The sequence below is a fragment of the Dryobates pubescens genome, chromosome Z (genome assembly GCF_014839835.1).
Source record: "Dryobates pubescens isolate bDryPub1 chromosome Z, bDryPub1.pri, whole genome shotgun sequence".
In the NCBI taxonomy this organism is placed as follows: Eukaryota; Metazoa; Chordata; class Aves; order Piciformes; family Picidae; genus Dryobates; species Dryobates pubescens.
Genome location: NC_071657.1, coordinates 45,144,650 through 45,161,402, shown reverse-complemented (window position 1 = coordinate 45,161,402; position 16,753 = coordinate 45,144,650). Strand labels below are relative to the sequence as shown.

Below are 16,753 nucleotides of genomic sequence, written 5' to 3'. Positions count from 1 at the left end.
AAAGGTGTAGCTAGGAAAAGAATGAACATGCTGTCATCACCTTCTAAAATTCCTAGCAATGCATTCTGTTATTGGAATCTGTAATGCTTTTTTAAGGCCTGCTGAGTAAGACATGTAGAGACAAAATTGAAGCTTGAATTTGGCATGATGCTGGAGGCAGTTTTCTTATCTTTCTTGTGTTTGAAATAAAAGCTTATGTGAAACTACTACTAAGTTTTACAGCTGAAGTTTCAAAAGGCATGCCCTGGGGCTAAGCAGATTTTTCTGTTCTGGTTTTCAGGGTGCTGATGAACCTGGATGCTTGACAGTCATAGAATCATAGAATGGAGGGGGTTAGAAGGCAACTCTGGACCTCTTGTCCAACCCCTCTACAAACACAGGTACACCTACATCAGGTTGCACAGGAACACGTCTAGGAGGGTGTAGATGATTCAGAAGTAAAAAAAAATCAGGAAACAAGAAAATGGAAAACAGTTTGTCTCTTTGCAGATGAAGCGAAGAAAAGGGAAACAGGAACACAGGGACTCTCAGTTGACTCAGGGTTCTCAGGGTTCGTGCACCGTAGATTCCTCATGGATTCTTCCTTTGGGCGTGATGTATCTGTACAACACTCTGAAATTAAACTCTCTCAGCTAAAGTCAGATTTCCTTGTGAAATACACTGAATTTCACCATTCTCTTGCATTACCCAATAAGTGTGACCAGGACCTTCAGCTGAAACCACCCCTCGGACAGGTTTAGCCTCTCCTGAGGGAGAAAATACCCAAATAGTTTTACCTAACAGATTCTTTTCTCTAACAACAGAAACTCTATCACCTCCTACTTTCTGTAGCATATCTGAGTGTGCAGGTCCAGCTTGATTCACTGAACCTCTACTATTCACCAGCCAGGTTGCTTGTGCTAAATGTTTTTCCCAGTTTTTCAAAGATCCAACCCCCATGGCTTTAAGAGTGGTCTTCAACAAACTGTTGTAGCGTTCAGTCTTCCCTGCAGCTGGTGCATAGTAGGGAATGTGGAATATCCACTCAATGCCATGCTCTTTGGCCCAGTTCTTTACAAGGTTGTTTTTGAAATGAGTTCTGTTGTCTGACTCAATCCTCTCTGGAGTTCTGTGTCTCCACAGGATTTGTCTCTCCAGACCGAGAATGGTGTTGCGTGCAGTTGCATGTGGAACTGCATAAGTTTCCGACTATCCAATGTTTGCGTCTACCATAGCAAGCATATATTACTTACCAGATTGAGAATGTGGTAGACTGATGTAGTCAATCTGCCAGACTTCACCATACTTGTACTTAGACTATCGCTCACCGTACCACAAGGGCTTAATTTGCTTTGCCTGCTTAATAGCAGCACAAATGTCACAGTCATGGATGACTTGTGTGATAGCATCCATGGAAATGTCTATGGATCTGTCACAAGCCCACTGGTAAGTTGCATCTCTGCCTTAATGTCCTGATGAATCCTGAGACCCCGAGCTAAGAATATCTCACCTCTGTTTCCAGTCAAGATCAAAATCAGAGTCCATGCCTACTTGAGAAACTCTTGCAGCTAGATCTGCCTGGTGGTTGTGTTGTTGTTGCTCAGTAGCTTTGCTCTTAGGAATGTGAACATCAATGTGTCTCACCTTCACTGGAATTCTCTCCACTTGATCAGCAATGTCCTGCCACAGGTCAGCTGCCCAAATAGGTTTTCCTTTTCTCTGCCAAGCATTCTTTTTCCAGTCCTGTAGTCAACCCCACAGAGCATTGGCTGCCATCCATGAGTCGGTGTAGAGATGAAATCCTCCAGAGAAGGAGACTCCACAGGCTTTCTGGGCAGCCTGTTCCAGTGCTCTGTCACCCTCAAAGTAAAGAAATTTCTGCTTAAATTCAAGTTAAACCTCCTGTGTTCCTTGTCCTGTTATGGGGTACAACTGAAAAGAGCCCAGCCCCAACCTCATGACCGCCACCCTTTAGATATTTATATGCTTTTAGAAGATTCCTTCTCAGTATTCTCTTTTGCAGGCTAAAGAGCCCCCAGGTCTCTCAGCCTCTCTTTGCAACAGAGATGTTTCAATCCCTTAATCATCCTAGTAGCTTTCCATTGGACTTTCTCCAGTAGTTCCCCGTCTTGAACTAGGGAGCCCAGGTCTCCACACAATAGTCTAGGTACGGCCTCACCAGGGCAAAGGAGAACTTCCCTCAATCTATTGGCCACACTCTTCTTAATGCACCCCAGACTCTTCTTAATGTACCTCACTGAGAGTATCTTGACCCTGGTACTCCTGGAGGCTTTGCTCCTGGGTTCCTGTGGTTGAACCAGTGTGGTCAGAAGACAGGGCTCTGCTGTTGGTTAATACTAGCTACAAGCAGCTGTAACTGATGCAGGTGCTTGATTTGTTCTGATGGCTGTAGTCCTTGCTGCATTCAAGGGCTCCAAGCCTGAAAGAGACAGTAATTGAGGATGAGCTGCTGAAGTTTCTTTTTGGAAGTTTCTTTGTTAGTGTGGAGAAAATGGTACAAAAGGTATGAAAACAAGAATAGGGAGATCAGGAACCCAAGCATATGAAAGTTTGCATTTATATCCAGAGTTCACCACTTACTGAAGAATCCTGTTTTTGTACACTGGATGAGTTGGTCATCACTGTGAGCTGTCACTATGTTACTGGTTGTTTTTTTTCACCTTTGTTTTCCAAGTGTGTTGATTACACATGAGTAAAATCTTCGTAATTCAAGAGAGAATTGTTGGTTTCTTGGCCCTTCCCTTCAGCTTTATCATGAGTACTGTAACTGACGTCATTAATTTATTTCCACAACGCCCTAAAAAGTGGCTAAAGCAAAAATCTCAGGTTTTAGAGGAGGTAGCTAAGGCGCCGACAAACTCAAGCCAAACCCTGTATGCGGAGTTTGAGGTACATGTGAAACGGTTTGCGATGAAGAACCTGTCAGGGTCGATGTAAAGGCTGCTGGCCGCAGGGCTGCGAAGCGGGCGCTCAACCCAACTGTCGGGTGCCCAGGAGGCCGGCAGCCAGAGACTCTCACACGGGGAAAACCTCGCTTGCTGCCGTGCGGCAGCATGCAGCTTCGGCACCAGCGAAGGTAACAGCCGAGACAACAACCAAGGAAACCGACGGGGGTCAAGGACGACGCCCCTGGAGCCGCCGCGCCCCGCGGAGGCGCCGCCTGCTCGCCCCGCCGCCGCGGACAAGGGCTACCGCGGGCATGGCGGCGTGGCAGGACGTACTCTTCTCGCAGCTGGATTCCGTCTGCCGCAGTGGCCGGGACTGGCGCGCGGGCGGCTGGCGGCACTCGCCCCGCCAACGCGTTTCGGCGGAATGCCGGCCCTGCCGGCGCGGCCGCGAAGCCGCGTCCCCGCAGGTGAGGTGAGGGCGGTACAGGCGGGAACGTGGCGCGGGCGGGGGCCTGGCGGCTCTCTTCACAGGAATGCTCTGTAAAAGTCCCCCGCTGAGGGCAGCTGCCGGAGGGCCAGAGGTTTGGGCTAATCATCATTGTCCTCATCCGGGCCAAAGTGACCTCCGCTTGAGAGAGGCATCTCCGCGGTGAGTGGGTGACAAGCCGGCCCGCTCATCGGAGTGCAGCATCCGGCTGCAGCTCTGCTTTGTCCAGCGGCGTATCTTGCCCTTGCCATCTCCTGAGTGCTGTTTGGCACTTGGTAAATGGCATTAGACTTCATCTGAAAGTCCTGGCGGCTCGGGGGCAGAGCAGATCTGTTGGACTGCGGCAAGGGGGAAACCTCAGGCTGCATCGGAACTCTTGCCAGTGAGCTGTTGTCGGCGCTTTATCCCCAGTTGTTCTGCAGATGTGGACTTGAGTGATTTTATATGCACACACCTGCTTGTATTCTAGAGGCTTCCAACAAAAATATTGCCTGCACCACGTGCAGGACAGCGCACAGTTTCTGTGATATCCATGAGGTTTGTGATAGTTAGACTTGACATGTAAGAGAAATGCCTCTAGCTGCAGTAATTTTTTATTCTTTTTTCCCCCATGAAGCTGACTGAAGCCTTTTTCAGGAAAAAAAGTATAAAGATTATATGTGTGTGATTCACATGCCGAGGTTTTAAGAACAGAATTCTGCTACTATAGATAAAATAGACTGCATGGTATTTAACAGAGCATTATGCTGGAGCAATGTGTCTCATGCATCCCTTTCTGATACAGTTGCTAGTATAAGAGATATGTTTACAGTGGAATATTCTTCGTGAGTGCTTCTGTTTATGAAATTATTTGAAAATATTCAGTATCTGCTTGTTTGCAATACCTGCTAAGAAAAAATTAGCAAGTGTTTTAAACCTCAAACTTATTTTCTTGGTTCCAAAAAGGAGTGGCCAGTTTTCAGATTTAGTGTATTTTGGACCTCCTGGAGGAAGGGAGTGTTACCTGTAAGACTAAGCTTATACTGGTATGAGGTTAAACTGAGTTTTAGGAAGCAGCATCATTGGTATTTAAATTACATTGTGCTCTGAAGCTGTGAAATCAGTTTACAGGCTTTGGTAAGTTTGTATTATAACAACTCTTGTTAAAGTAGTAGCAAGCTTATTTAGTATTATTAAAACCCACGATAAGCAGCAAATGGGCTAGGCTATGTATGAACACATTTCCTTAACAATTTTGTGGCTTTAGAAGGGACAAATGCTGAAGCTTTCTTGGCTGTTTCAAGGTTGGGGCACAGAAATAACCCAACGATGAATGTGATGAAGTATTGTGATCCCTGTAATCATTTTGGGAAGAAAATGTAAAAATTGTAAAGAACCATACCAGAGAGACATTTCTGTCTGAGATGCACTTTAAGTGGTTTTTGTTTGTTTGTTTTTTATGTTACAGGAGCAGGGACCAGAAAATATATTTGGGTTTTTTCCCCCCTTTTTTTTCCTTTTTTTTTTTCTTTCTTTCTATTTTTGACTACCTAAATGAAAGGCAAAAGGTCATGTAGTAGCTTTAAAAGAGCAGAAGGTAAATGAATTTGAAATTTCTACAGCTTGTGAAGAAAAATGAGGTTTCAGTAAACATCTCTGTCCACAAATGCCCACAACTGTGCATTATGTACACTCTGGACTGCAAGCAATGTTTTCAAAATTATTGAATTATTTATGTTTCTAGGTCCCAAGTTTCAAAAATGTAGAGACACATGAGCGTGTATTTCCCTCAGAGACCAGTGGAACTTTGTGCTATTTCTCTGTCTGAAACAACCTCCTGTGTTACAAATAGGATGGCACAGTTCCAGCTGGACTGCTGTATCCCATCTACAGTGTCCATCAGTGTATATCTAATTTGGCTACATCTTCTGAATCTAAAGGAAACCTTCCTAGGAGGAAAATCTTAAACTATGTGCAATACTCTTTCTGATTCTTCTACTAAATAGTTCACTCCTTCATCATGTGTTTTCATGGTTCAGTTAAATTTATTTTTCACTCAGTAGCACTAAGTCATCTGAAGAAGTGGGTTCCCTCACATGTATTCCCACAGCAAGCCAATCTTTAGGCTTTTGGGTGCTATCTGGGAAGGTGGTGAAAGCTGAAGAATACATTTTTTTTTGAGAATTGCTGTAATGACTCTTGAGGCATTTCACATCACAATGAAAAGCCGAGATGGCTGTGAGCTAGCAAGTGCTGTGTTCAAACTGGCTCTGTCAACTATTGTGTAAAACTTCCCTGGTTCTTGTAATATGTAAACACACATACTGTGTAACACACATACTGGGTGAACCCCGTGGACCACTCTCTATTCTTGGAATTACCTGTTCTTTTGCTTTACATTCTCATTTCTAAGATTTCACCTCAGTTTCTGAGAGCTGGTTACACCACCTTCTGCCAGTCCTGAAAGAAAAGAGGCCCCTTTGAGAGCCTATAGCTCTGAGTAAAGAGCTTAAGCCTCAAGAAAGGCAGAATTTATGAAGCACTTTTCTTCCTTTCTTTGAGGCTGGCATTGTTTTGTGTCTGTGCCATAGTGCAGTTCTGGTACACACTGTTCTGAGTTGTCCAGTTCCCTCTGTCCATTGTATGGGAACAGAAGGAGGCATCTAAAAACCGTTTTCTTGCTGTTCTTTTCACCATGACAGAAGCTGAACACTTGTGCAGTGTTTAAAAATGCAAACCAGAAAGGATGTTTTTTTTTTAAAAAAACAAACTACTGGTGGTGGTGTGACATCTTGTCACTGTTTCTGGATCAAATGTTCTTGGGTTGGTGATGTAATAAGTGCATCTGTTTTTCCTAATTATTAGGACTCAGTAATGAGAATTGAGTTCAGTGTTGTCAGTAACGATGGAAGTCTGCACAGGAACTGTGACAGGGCAGATGCCTTCTTCCTAGCCTTTGGTGGTTTCAGGTGTAATGGTCTGGAACTTGGCAACAGCCATGGTTGTGTCTTGGTGCCAGCCCTAGAGTGTAAAAAAAACACAGCATATTTACATTATAAAAGCAGTTTCCTAGCTGTTGTGTAGTGCTAGGGATTACACAGAGGTGATGAGGGACTCAGTCACATCTCTTAAGGGTTGGTAGCGTTTTGTGGCTAGTGTCAGTTGGGTTAGGTTGCATTGCTGAATCTGGACTGCCGATAGATTTTTTTTCTAAATTCATAAATTTTAGTTTGATCATGTGAGGAAAAATTCTCTCTGCTTAGAAGTTCCTGTTCACAATGGTGACAGAGGAGTTCAGTAAGGCTTTATTTGAATAAAGGGAGAGTCAGCAGGACAATTCGTGATGGGGGTCTTTCAAATTCCTGGGAGAGACAGCTCCCCTTTTATCCTAAATTCCCTGCCGCAAATTTCCCTCTCTTTTTCCCAATAGGCTAAGGTACTCAGGATTTACAGTCTTTCGCAAAACGCCTACTACCTGTCCCACTTCACATTCAACCGCCCTCCTACATATATCGTATGTTCATTTAAATTAGGTTCTTCACGACTCTGGGTGGAGAAGTTAATATTTAGTAGTCTATTAAGCCTGTGCTCTGGTCTGAAAGTTCAAGAGTTTAGGCTGTGTTCAGCGACTCGTCAGCCTCTGACAGACTCCTGCTGATTTACTGTGATTTGTGAGACAAGGGTATTTTGCAGATGCCCCTTTGTTGTTTATGCACATAGATAAGGAGAACTGTCTGTTTCCCCCCTTCCTCTACCTACCTCCTTCAAACAACTATCCCTTCGTAAAGGCACTAATTACTTTTAATCCCATCAATGACATTCCTACTGCTGTAAACCACTGCATTTGTTTATGTAGTATTTAGAATAGAATAGAATAAACCAGGTTGGAAGAGACCTTCAAGATCATCATGTCCAACCTATCATCCAGCACCACCCAATCAACTAAACCATGCAACCAAGCATCCTGTCAAGCCTCGCCCTGAACACCCCCAGCGACGGCGACCCCACCACCTCCTCCTCCTCGGGCAGCCCATTCCAATGGGCAATCACTCTTTCTGTGTAAAACTTCCTCCTAACCTCCAGCCTAAACCTCCCCTGATGCAGCCTGAGACTGTGTCCTCGTGTTCTGGTACTGGTTGTCTGGGAGAAGAGACCAACCTCTGCCTCACTACAACCTCCCTTCAGGTAGTTGTAGAGAGCAATAGGCACAGTTTGACCCCATAGAGGATTAGAAGAACTTCTGTTAGTATATCCTCAGTGCTTATGAAATACATCTCTCCCACCAATCACTGGTTTATCAACATTTTGGAAAGGCTGTGACTTGGTGGGGCACTTCCTGCTTTCTCCAGGTGAATTTCACAAACTGCATTTGTTTTTCACCTGGGATGTTTTGGGTATATCCTCTCTTCAGATACATCTCTAGTCAGTGTTAATCCCTGTGTTTTGAAAATTTAAAACAATCAAAAGAAAGCTCTGAATTTACTAGCAGGTAATTTTCTTCTCGTCTTCCTCCTCTTGGTTCAAACTGGGAAGAGCTTTGTGCTGTATAATCTTGAATCCTTTGATGAAGAAATGCATTTCACAGAATATTAGGGTTTGGAAGGGACCTTGAAAGATCGTTTAGTCCAACCCTCTGCTAGAGTGGTTTGTAACAGAAGTGGGTGGTTGACCACTGTTATCATTCAGTGCTAGGTAGGTGAAACCCAATTTCAAAAAAAGCCAGGTGATTAGATTTTTACTAACATGAAGGACTGAACAAAGAAGCAACACTGAATTCTACTGATCCCAAAATGGAAGTCTGGATGTCACTGGACGTATTGTGTTGACACTCTGAATAACACACCTGAAGCATCATTTTCTTATGGCTTGCTTATGGATTTTCACTTTAAAATTATTTGCAATAAGATAATTTCAAAGGGCATTGGCTAATAAAAGAAGGCCAAATGCTTGATTTTCTTTGGGGCATAAGTAGTACTACTGACTTCCAAAATACTGCCAATGAGACAAGCAGAAATGTTCACTAAGGAAACCCTGTGAAGAGGCACAGTAAAACCAGGCTATTCTTGTATGTAATAATTTATAATAATTTGTAAATACACTTTGAAATAATTTACTATTCCTTGCTCTATTACAGGTTCCTGCACTTGTTTGCCCCAAGTTTTGTGTCTTTTATAATTTATTCTGAATTTTGGGCTGGTTTCTACCAATTAAAATGTTTAGAAAACATCTTTCTGCATCTCTATATATGAGTAACTTGTTCAGTAATCAACATTCTATGTGGATCATTGAATTTGCTTTATAAGATGAGGTGATACACAGTATTTTATATATATATTTTTTTCCCCTGGTAATTTAAGACAAATGTCAGCTTTAGCAAGGTAGCGGCCATCAGCTCTAAGCACAGATTTTTTTTTTTAATTTGATTTTTTTTTTTTAATTGCCTGTGTGGGCCACTGTTATGAAACAGCCAGATCCAAACTTTCTCAACAATTGCCATACTTCTAGAGCAGTGGGGTTTGGAGTGGCCTGTTTTAGATAAAAGGCAGATTTATGTTTCATGACATGGAGAGTTTTTGTTGTTTCCATTTGGGTAAAGAACCAGGTAGTTTGCAGATTTCTACTACACAAATATTTTTTTTCAGCAACATTTTTTTAGGTCTTTTTCAAGGATAGGGCTGAGGAAAGTGTTGAGATTTCTTCCCATTAGCTCATTAGCAAAAGCCTGGACTGTTGGCAGAAATGTTGTGGTGAGGGACATATTTTGCCTTCCCACTCTGGTCTAGTGCCATGGCTGTGCAGGAGGACAGAAGAGGCTGTTTGGACCCTCTAGCTGATACTAAGACACTCCATGAGCACCTGTACCCTGACCTGGGCACACCCTTGGGATAGAGGTGTTTGATGTCTTTGTCCAAAATACTACATATTCAGGGACAGCAGAAAGGCTTAATTATTATTAAATGAATAAATTAATAAACTGAGCTACAATTATAGACTGAACTAAGATGGCTCTGTGCTCCAGGGCTTAAGTTTGAGCATATTTATAAGGAGAGGAATTTATTTTTAGTATTTCCTGTGCTTTGTTGTCATGACGCCACTGCTATTTGCATTCAGAAGTATTCTTCCAATTGTGTTGCATGGTCCACTTTGAAATCAGAAGCAAAATGTTGGAAAGACCATTAAATTCAAAAAGGAATTTGTTTATTGACTTAAGTTTGGAATAAAAATACTGGAAACATTTTTATGAACCTTTGATGTGTGCCCCCAACCTGCAAAAGCACTGAGGCTTACATACTTAGCTTTTAAGGGCAGTTGATGAAATGTGAAAGTAAATGTCATATGCTGTTGCTTGAAAATGGACTATATATTTCTGAAAAGCTGAAATGCGCCATTTTTGCTAAGAAAAAGAATCTAAAATCTCTCTTTAGTATGATTGAATAGTTTTTTACAAATTCTATCATCTGCTCTGACTTGATTCTGCAGTTGCCCTGCTAACACAGGTGATTTCTGTTAGTGTAGATTGGGGGAAATTGGGGGGGTGGGTGTTTGCAGTTTGAATTAATTACTAGGGAATAATCAGAAATTCTTCTGTGACCTGAAATGGTATGTTACCTTTAAAATGGCAAAATAGAGAAACTTTTCAGTGCTGTTGAATCTACACTCTTGTCTACAAAGGCAAAATGGTAATTGTCTTACATCATTTGGAATGTAAACAGCAGTGGAAGCATTCAAATGAAATTATTTGCACAATACTTTTGTAAGTGTTTTGGAAATGTGGTGATGAAAATCTTGCAAAATCAATTACTTATTATAATGCAATATTTCCATGGAAGTACTGAGTCCTGAGAACTTGGGCAAAGGAGTAAGTAAGAAAGATGCTGGTTAGTAACAGATGTATTGTAGTGATAAGGGAAACCACAGCATGCTGTGTTAGAAAGCTAGGCTGTTGTCCTCTGACAGGGTGGCCTGAACACAAGGAGATTCTAGAAGACCAGAGAGCATGTCGGAAATCTCACACTGGGTTCATATTTTATTGTACATGACCCTGGTGTTTTACAATGCACTTCTACCCTATGTGGATCTGAAGTGGTGTTACAATCAGTTGTTATATTACTTCATACCATAAACATGCATGTAATTGATTCTGAACCAGAAAGTTCCTGCCCTAAAAAGCTTATGTAAGACAGCCAGTTAAGTTGGAAATCTCTTTAATGCTGGCAGTAATTTACCTGTTGCCATGGGATGCAGAAATACTGCTGAGGTCTTGTTTTTCATTTAAGAATTATGGATGAAATTATGACACCTGCAAATCCATGTTAGCTTTTATAGCTCAGAAGAGTTTCCAGGGGTAAGAGTTCAAGAGATACCGTTGTGCTTATATGCTGAGCTCTTGTGAAATAGTCTTGAGTGCTCACTTGCAGGGCTGTTGGCTGCATTTCAAGTAATGTTCTTGCAAGTGACTTGCTCTATGTGTAGTTAATTTTTAAAAGGGTTTAAGATACTTTAGGACCCTGAGCCTGTATTCTTGCAGTGGCTGTAATAAGTGGAATATCTTCTTTCCCTCCATTTGTGTATTTAAATAGGAACTGGTCACATGCTGCACTATACTGACTTCTCGTAGGTATGCTTTTAGCTAAAAATGGTGTCTCCCTCCTTCCCAGGCACAGAAAATCAGTTCTGCGTCTTTTGGGTATTTCTTATCATTGCCATCAGCAGTAAAAGCTTTTTACAGGTACTGTATACTGGAGTCCTTCTGCAAATCCTTTAGTACTAGACTTACCTGTTGGTAATGAATACTTGCTTTTATCTGCTCATTTTGAGGATAACAAAAAATTTCTTAACTGGAAAAGAGTTATATGATCTATAACTATATGCTTGGTTGTTGGGTTTTGTTGTTTGGTTTTTTGGTTGGTTGGGGTTTGGGTTTTTTTGGTTGGTTGGTTGGGGTTTGGGTTTTTTTGGTTGGTTGGTTTTGGTTTGGTTTGGTTTTGGCTACTATTCTGCTGACCCTGCTCAACAATGCAAAAATATTGTCTCTAATAGTTAATATATTCAGAAAAACCCAAATTCTTGAGCAGTTACATAGAGATATGTAGTGGATTCGCTACACATAGCATGAGCTGAGCTGAGGTATAGTGCTTGGCAGCACTTTCCTGCTCTTGAAGTAATGTTTTGGCTAAGACACCAGATAGAATTATTGCCCTCTTATAAATGTAAATTTATTGCAGTTTCTGTAAGCAACTTGCAGCTTAATTGTTCTGGCTAGTTTCCACCACAACTGTACTTTGCTTAAATGAAGTAATCAGTTACTTAAACTGGGTAGTCATTGTATGATATCTCATTATCTCCCCTGTCTGGATCTACGGTGTGTCATTAAAGGCATTTGCTTCTCTTTTGTCCAGTAAATGGTTGTATTTCAATAATGGATGAAATTATTCTCACATAGAGTTGTGTGCCTTTTAATTTCCTGTTTCAGGGAACTAAGCAGTGTCTGGAGCAGCATGCTGTTTCATTAGAAAGTGTGTGTATCTGTGCCTTTCACACCAAAGGGAACATAAGTATGGCTAATAGTACTACAAAATTATTGTTTCATGTCGGCAGTGTAACCTAGTTTTCCTGAGGTTCTCAGCCAATGAACAGTGCTTACTGTCTGGTCTTGAAGGGGCTGAATATTTCTTGCAGGTCTTGGTTTAGTAAAGCTAATTCCAGAGCAGAACAAATGCACATTAGCCCCTACCTATCAGTATTTATTTGGTGCAGAGCCAAACTCTTGCCAGTTCATTGACTAAATCAGTCTAGAAATCTCTAAAGCCTTTTTGGTGTCAGGGAAGTATGAGCAGCAATCCTAATCCTCAGACTGGTGAGAAACGAGAAGGCAAAACTCCCAAACAAAAGTCTCAGGACATTACTGGAAGGAAAATTTGAATGAAAAATGCAGTATAAAATTGGCTTTAAGTCTTCTTTATATCAGAACAGAAATTTGCCAGTCAAAAGGAACATGTAGATGTATTTTTGTATCCTTTAGGGTTTGACGGTAGGAAGTATATGAAATGATGTAGTGATGGAAGAAATGTTAATTTGGTGTTGAAGTTTAATTAATTGATAACAGCTTTAAAATGCTAGCCAGAGTTTTATGAAAGGAGATACAGATGTTACAGAGGTCTTTTCTTTTACAAGGCTGAGAATATACAAGCGTATACAAACAATGGTTCAGATACCACTTTTCACTTTCACTTGCCCAACCCTGAAGTCATGGATGCCTGTAAAGAGCAGGGAGATTTAAACATCTTTCCCTGTTTGTACAATTAGTTTAGAAAGCTAAGTAAAGCTTTCAATCAAGAAATGAACAATATTGTTATGGTGTAAATTGTACATACCGACTGAAGATTTCACCAAGATTAATGGTAAATGTGTTACATCTCACAGTGTTTCAGTTTTGAAATGTGTACTTTTCAAGATTAAATACAGTCATGTATTTTAGTTTTTCATCTCCTGTATTTGATGTTGTAACTTCAGCTCCTGCAGTGTATCATCACTGAGCTCAAGGGAAGCTACCTGAGACTGTGTGATGCCAGCAGATTGCTCAAAATTAATTTGAACTATTGTTTAATTTACTAAATTAAAGTGACAGCAGTTTGATGTTTTTCTCTCACATGGCTGAGCACATTGCCTCAGCAAATACTGTAGGGCTTGTCAGCCACTTGACTTTTATGTAACACCTTTTTCTGTTAATGAAAAGTTTAGGAAAGTTCATTCTTATCCAAGGCATCCCATAACATAAGAAGATTTTTTGCTCTCTGGTTCTGATTGAAAACCAATTAACAGAAATAGTAATGGATTTGTGAAAAATTAGAGTCTCAGGGTGTTGTACTATTAGAAACTTTTCCCTGTTTTGCTGTGTAGCTCAAAAAACTTAGAATAAAGTGGTTTAGGAAGCATAAAAAAATATTGATTACTAACAAGAATGCTACCAAGAAGGTTTTGAAAGTAGTGTGTGCTTGCCCTCAGGTAATGAATTTAGCTTCCCCGTTTCCAAGATTTTTCTCTGGATTTAATTTTTGCAATTTGTCTTCACCAGGTCTCTTTCTAAGATAATTAATTTTTTGTCATACCCATGCTCCATTCAGTCCTGATAATATTTCATCCCATTCTTCATTTGAGCTCAACCAGACACAATTCAATTTGTTGCTCACAGAAGAAATCATACGCATACCAATACCAGAACAGTACACCTGCGTACCAATGCCATCAAACTGCTTTTAATGATATCTTTCATCTTTGTCAGTGGGGGTCTGTTTCAGTGTACGTTAAAGCCAAAGGTAGGACTCCCATTAGATTTGCTGGAAGTTAGGTCCCCACCTCCAGACCAGCCAGTAGTTTACTCACTTGATAACTGCCTGACTACCTGGGATATTGTGTGGTAGCGTGTAGATAGGTAGAAAAAAAGAAAGATAAAATCAAATGGACCTGCTTTGTTAAGGCTCATAATACTGTTCAGGAGAAAACTCTTTTATACGAGTTATTGAAGAACATCTGTAAAATGCTTCCAGCAGTACCATTATTAAGTTATTGACATTCTCATAAATTGCCTTCTTTTCCAAGTCATTAGATGAAGGACATTTTACTTACAAGTCAGGGACAAGTACTTACTCTAAGTATTTTTACAGGGTAGGCATTTTGCAGAGTAACAATTGTTTTTACGCATATGAAAAATGTTTTATTACTTGATTACTGTTTGCCTTGTATGCCTAGTCAGAAATGAGGACTATGCTGTGCCCAGTACTGTACTGTGCCTAAAGTGCTTGCTGTCTTTCTATAAGGCAGCAAACAAAGAGAGCATTGGATGCACATGAGAAAAAAATGGTCAGTATACTTGTATTTACTCTTTCTGATACCTGTCCATTGGCTGTCTCACTGTGGGTGTAGTTCCCTTTGATAACAGAAAAAAAATAAATAGTTTGTTCTAGTATGTACTAAATTCAGTATCAGACGTGTCAAAGTTCTTCATCAAAATCTGTCATCAAGGAAGTTGATTCTGATAGGCTTGAAGAGAAAAAGGTTCAAAGACTCCCAGTGACATTATTTGAAAAAAATCTGTCTGCCACAGTAAACAGCTTCAAAAGACAGTTTTCACAGTGTCCCAGGAGATGAGTGGGAAAGACACATGTAATACATGCTGTAAGTGATAGAACTATCCGTTGGTCCCTGCTCTTGCATTTCTCTGTAGTCCTAGGTCAGCAAACATATAACCAGGTTTAATTATTCTTAGCTCTGTTAGGAATAATAGAAGAAGGAATGAACTGTCAGGTAAAAAGAAAACCTTACTGGTTTTGATGCAGCTTTAGTAAGATTTGGCAATGTTTGCCAGTCTTCTGTCAGAATGGAAGTACATTTCAAGGTGAGGAGAAAGCTCTTCACTGAGAGAGTCGTTAGCCATTGGAATGGGCTGGCCAGGGAGGTGGTGGAGTCTCCATCCCTGGAGGTGTTCAAGAGGGCATTTGACGTGGCACTTGGTGCCATGGTTTAGTCATGAGGTCTGTGGTGACAGGTTGGACTTGATGATCTTTGAGGTCTCTTCCAACCTTGATGATTCTGTGATTCTGTGATTCTGTGACTCATCTTTACCACTTCCTCTATTGTACCTGTGTTTTACAGATCCTCTAAGTTGTTTTCATGTTTATTAGTGAAGGATGTGAATAAGATCAGGCCCAGCCAGCATGGGTAGGAAGGACAGGTCCTGCCTGACCAACCTGATCTCCTTCTATGATCAGGTGACCTGCCTGGTGGATGTGGGGAGGGCTGTGGATGTAGTCTACTTCAGCAAGGCCTTTGATACTGTCCCCCACAGCAAACTCCTGGCCAAGCTGTCAGCTCATGGCTTGAACAGCAGCACTCTGCACTGGGTTAGGAACTGGCTGGAGGGCCGAGCCCAGAGAGTGATGGTGAATGGTGCCACATCCAGCTGGCAGCCAGTCACTAGTGGTGTCCCCCAGGGATCAGGGTTGGGCCCCATCTTGTTCAATATCTTTACTGATGATCTGGATGAGGGCATTGAGTCCATCATCAGTAAATTTGCAGATGACACAAGCTGGTGGCAGGTGTTGATCTGTTAGAGGGTAGAAGAGCTCTGCAGAGGGACCTCAACAGGCTGGACAGATGGGCAGAGTCCAATGGCATGAGATTTAACTCATTTAAGTGCTGGGTTCTACACTTTGGCCACAACAACCCCATGCAGAGCTACAGGCTGGGGTCAGAGTGGCTGGAGAGCAGCCAGGCACAAAGGGACCTAGGGGTACTGGTTGATAGTAGGCTGAATATGAGCCAGCAGTGTGCCCAGGTGGCCAAGAAGGCCAATGGCATCCTGGCCTGTATCAGGAATAATGTGGCCAGCAGGAGCAGGGAGGTCATTGTGCCCCTGTACTCAGCACTGGTTAGGCCACACCTTGAGTCCTGTGTCCAGTTCTGTGCCCCTCAGTTTAGGAAGGATGTTGACTTGCTGGAATGAGTCCAGAGAAGGGCAACAAAGTTGGTGAGGGGTTTGGAACACAAGCCCTATGAGGAGAGACTGAGGGAGCTGGGGCTGCTTAGCCTGGAGAAGAGGAGGCTCAGGGGAGTCCTTATTGCTCTCTACAACTACCTGAAGGGAGGTTGTATCCAGGTGGGTGTTGGTCTCTTCTCCCAGGCAACCAGCACCAGAACAAGGGGACACAGTCTCAAGCTGTGCCAGGGGAGGTTTAGGCTGGATGTTAGGAAGAAGTTATTCACAGAAAGAGTGATTTGCCATTGGAATGTGCTGCCCAGGGAGGTGGTGGAGTCTCCATCCCTAGAAGTGTTTAGGAAGAGAATGGATGGGGTGCTTGATTTAGTTGATTCGAGAGTGTTGGATGATAGGTTGGACTTGATGATCTCAAAGTCTTTTCCAACCTGGTCTATTCTATTCTATTCTAATTTAATTACTGATCTTTCTCTGGATCTGTCTAAAGCTTTGACATGAATGGCTACAATTTTAAAAAGATGTAGCTTCAGCTTGCTTCTGGTTTCATCTCACCCTGTGATGAGGGTATTTCTGATTTATGTTATGTGTATACAGCCATGTAGAAGTTGTAGTGCAACTTTTAGCATTATGTTCTTAAGTTCAGGAATACAGTTGTGTTTGAAATGTCCTTTCAGTCTTCCAAATCTTGGATCGAAGAAGTCTTCAGTAAAAGAGAATGTGCACACATCATTCCCAGTTCAAAAGAACCTCACAGGTAAAATAATGGAGTTCACTTTCTTTTTGTTACATTTGGAAAGAATCATAATAATTTTTAATGGATGTTGTACATGGCTTGAATTAAGTTCTTTTCAATTTTGCAGCATGTCAGTTGGTGACTGGTGGTAGTTGCGAGTTTTCATAGGTGGT

At 41.7% G+C, this 16,753-nt stretch overlaps 1 protein-coding gene across 1 annotated transcript in view; it reads left to right on the top strand.

The window, feature by feature from the left end:
* Nucleotides 1–5,586: 5,586 nt before the first annotated feature.
* Nucleotides 5,587–16,753, top strand: part of TRPM6 (transient receptor potential cation channel subfamily M member 6) — a 110,028-nt gene continuing 98,861 nt past the window's right edge. The window contains exons 1-3 of the mRNA XM_054177767.1: nt 5,587–5,592; nt 6,785–6,868; nt 16,522–16,601. Of these exons, the coding sequence (XP_054033742.1) occupies nt 5,587–5,592; nt 6,785–6,868; nt 16,522–16,601 (170 nt within the window). The remainder of the gene's footprint in view (nt 5,593–6,784; nt 6,869–16,521; nt 16,602–16,753) is intronic.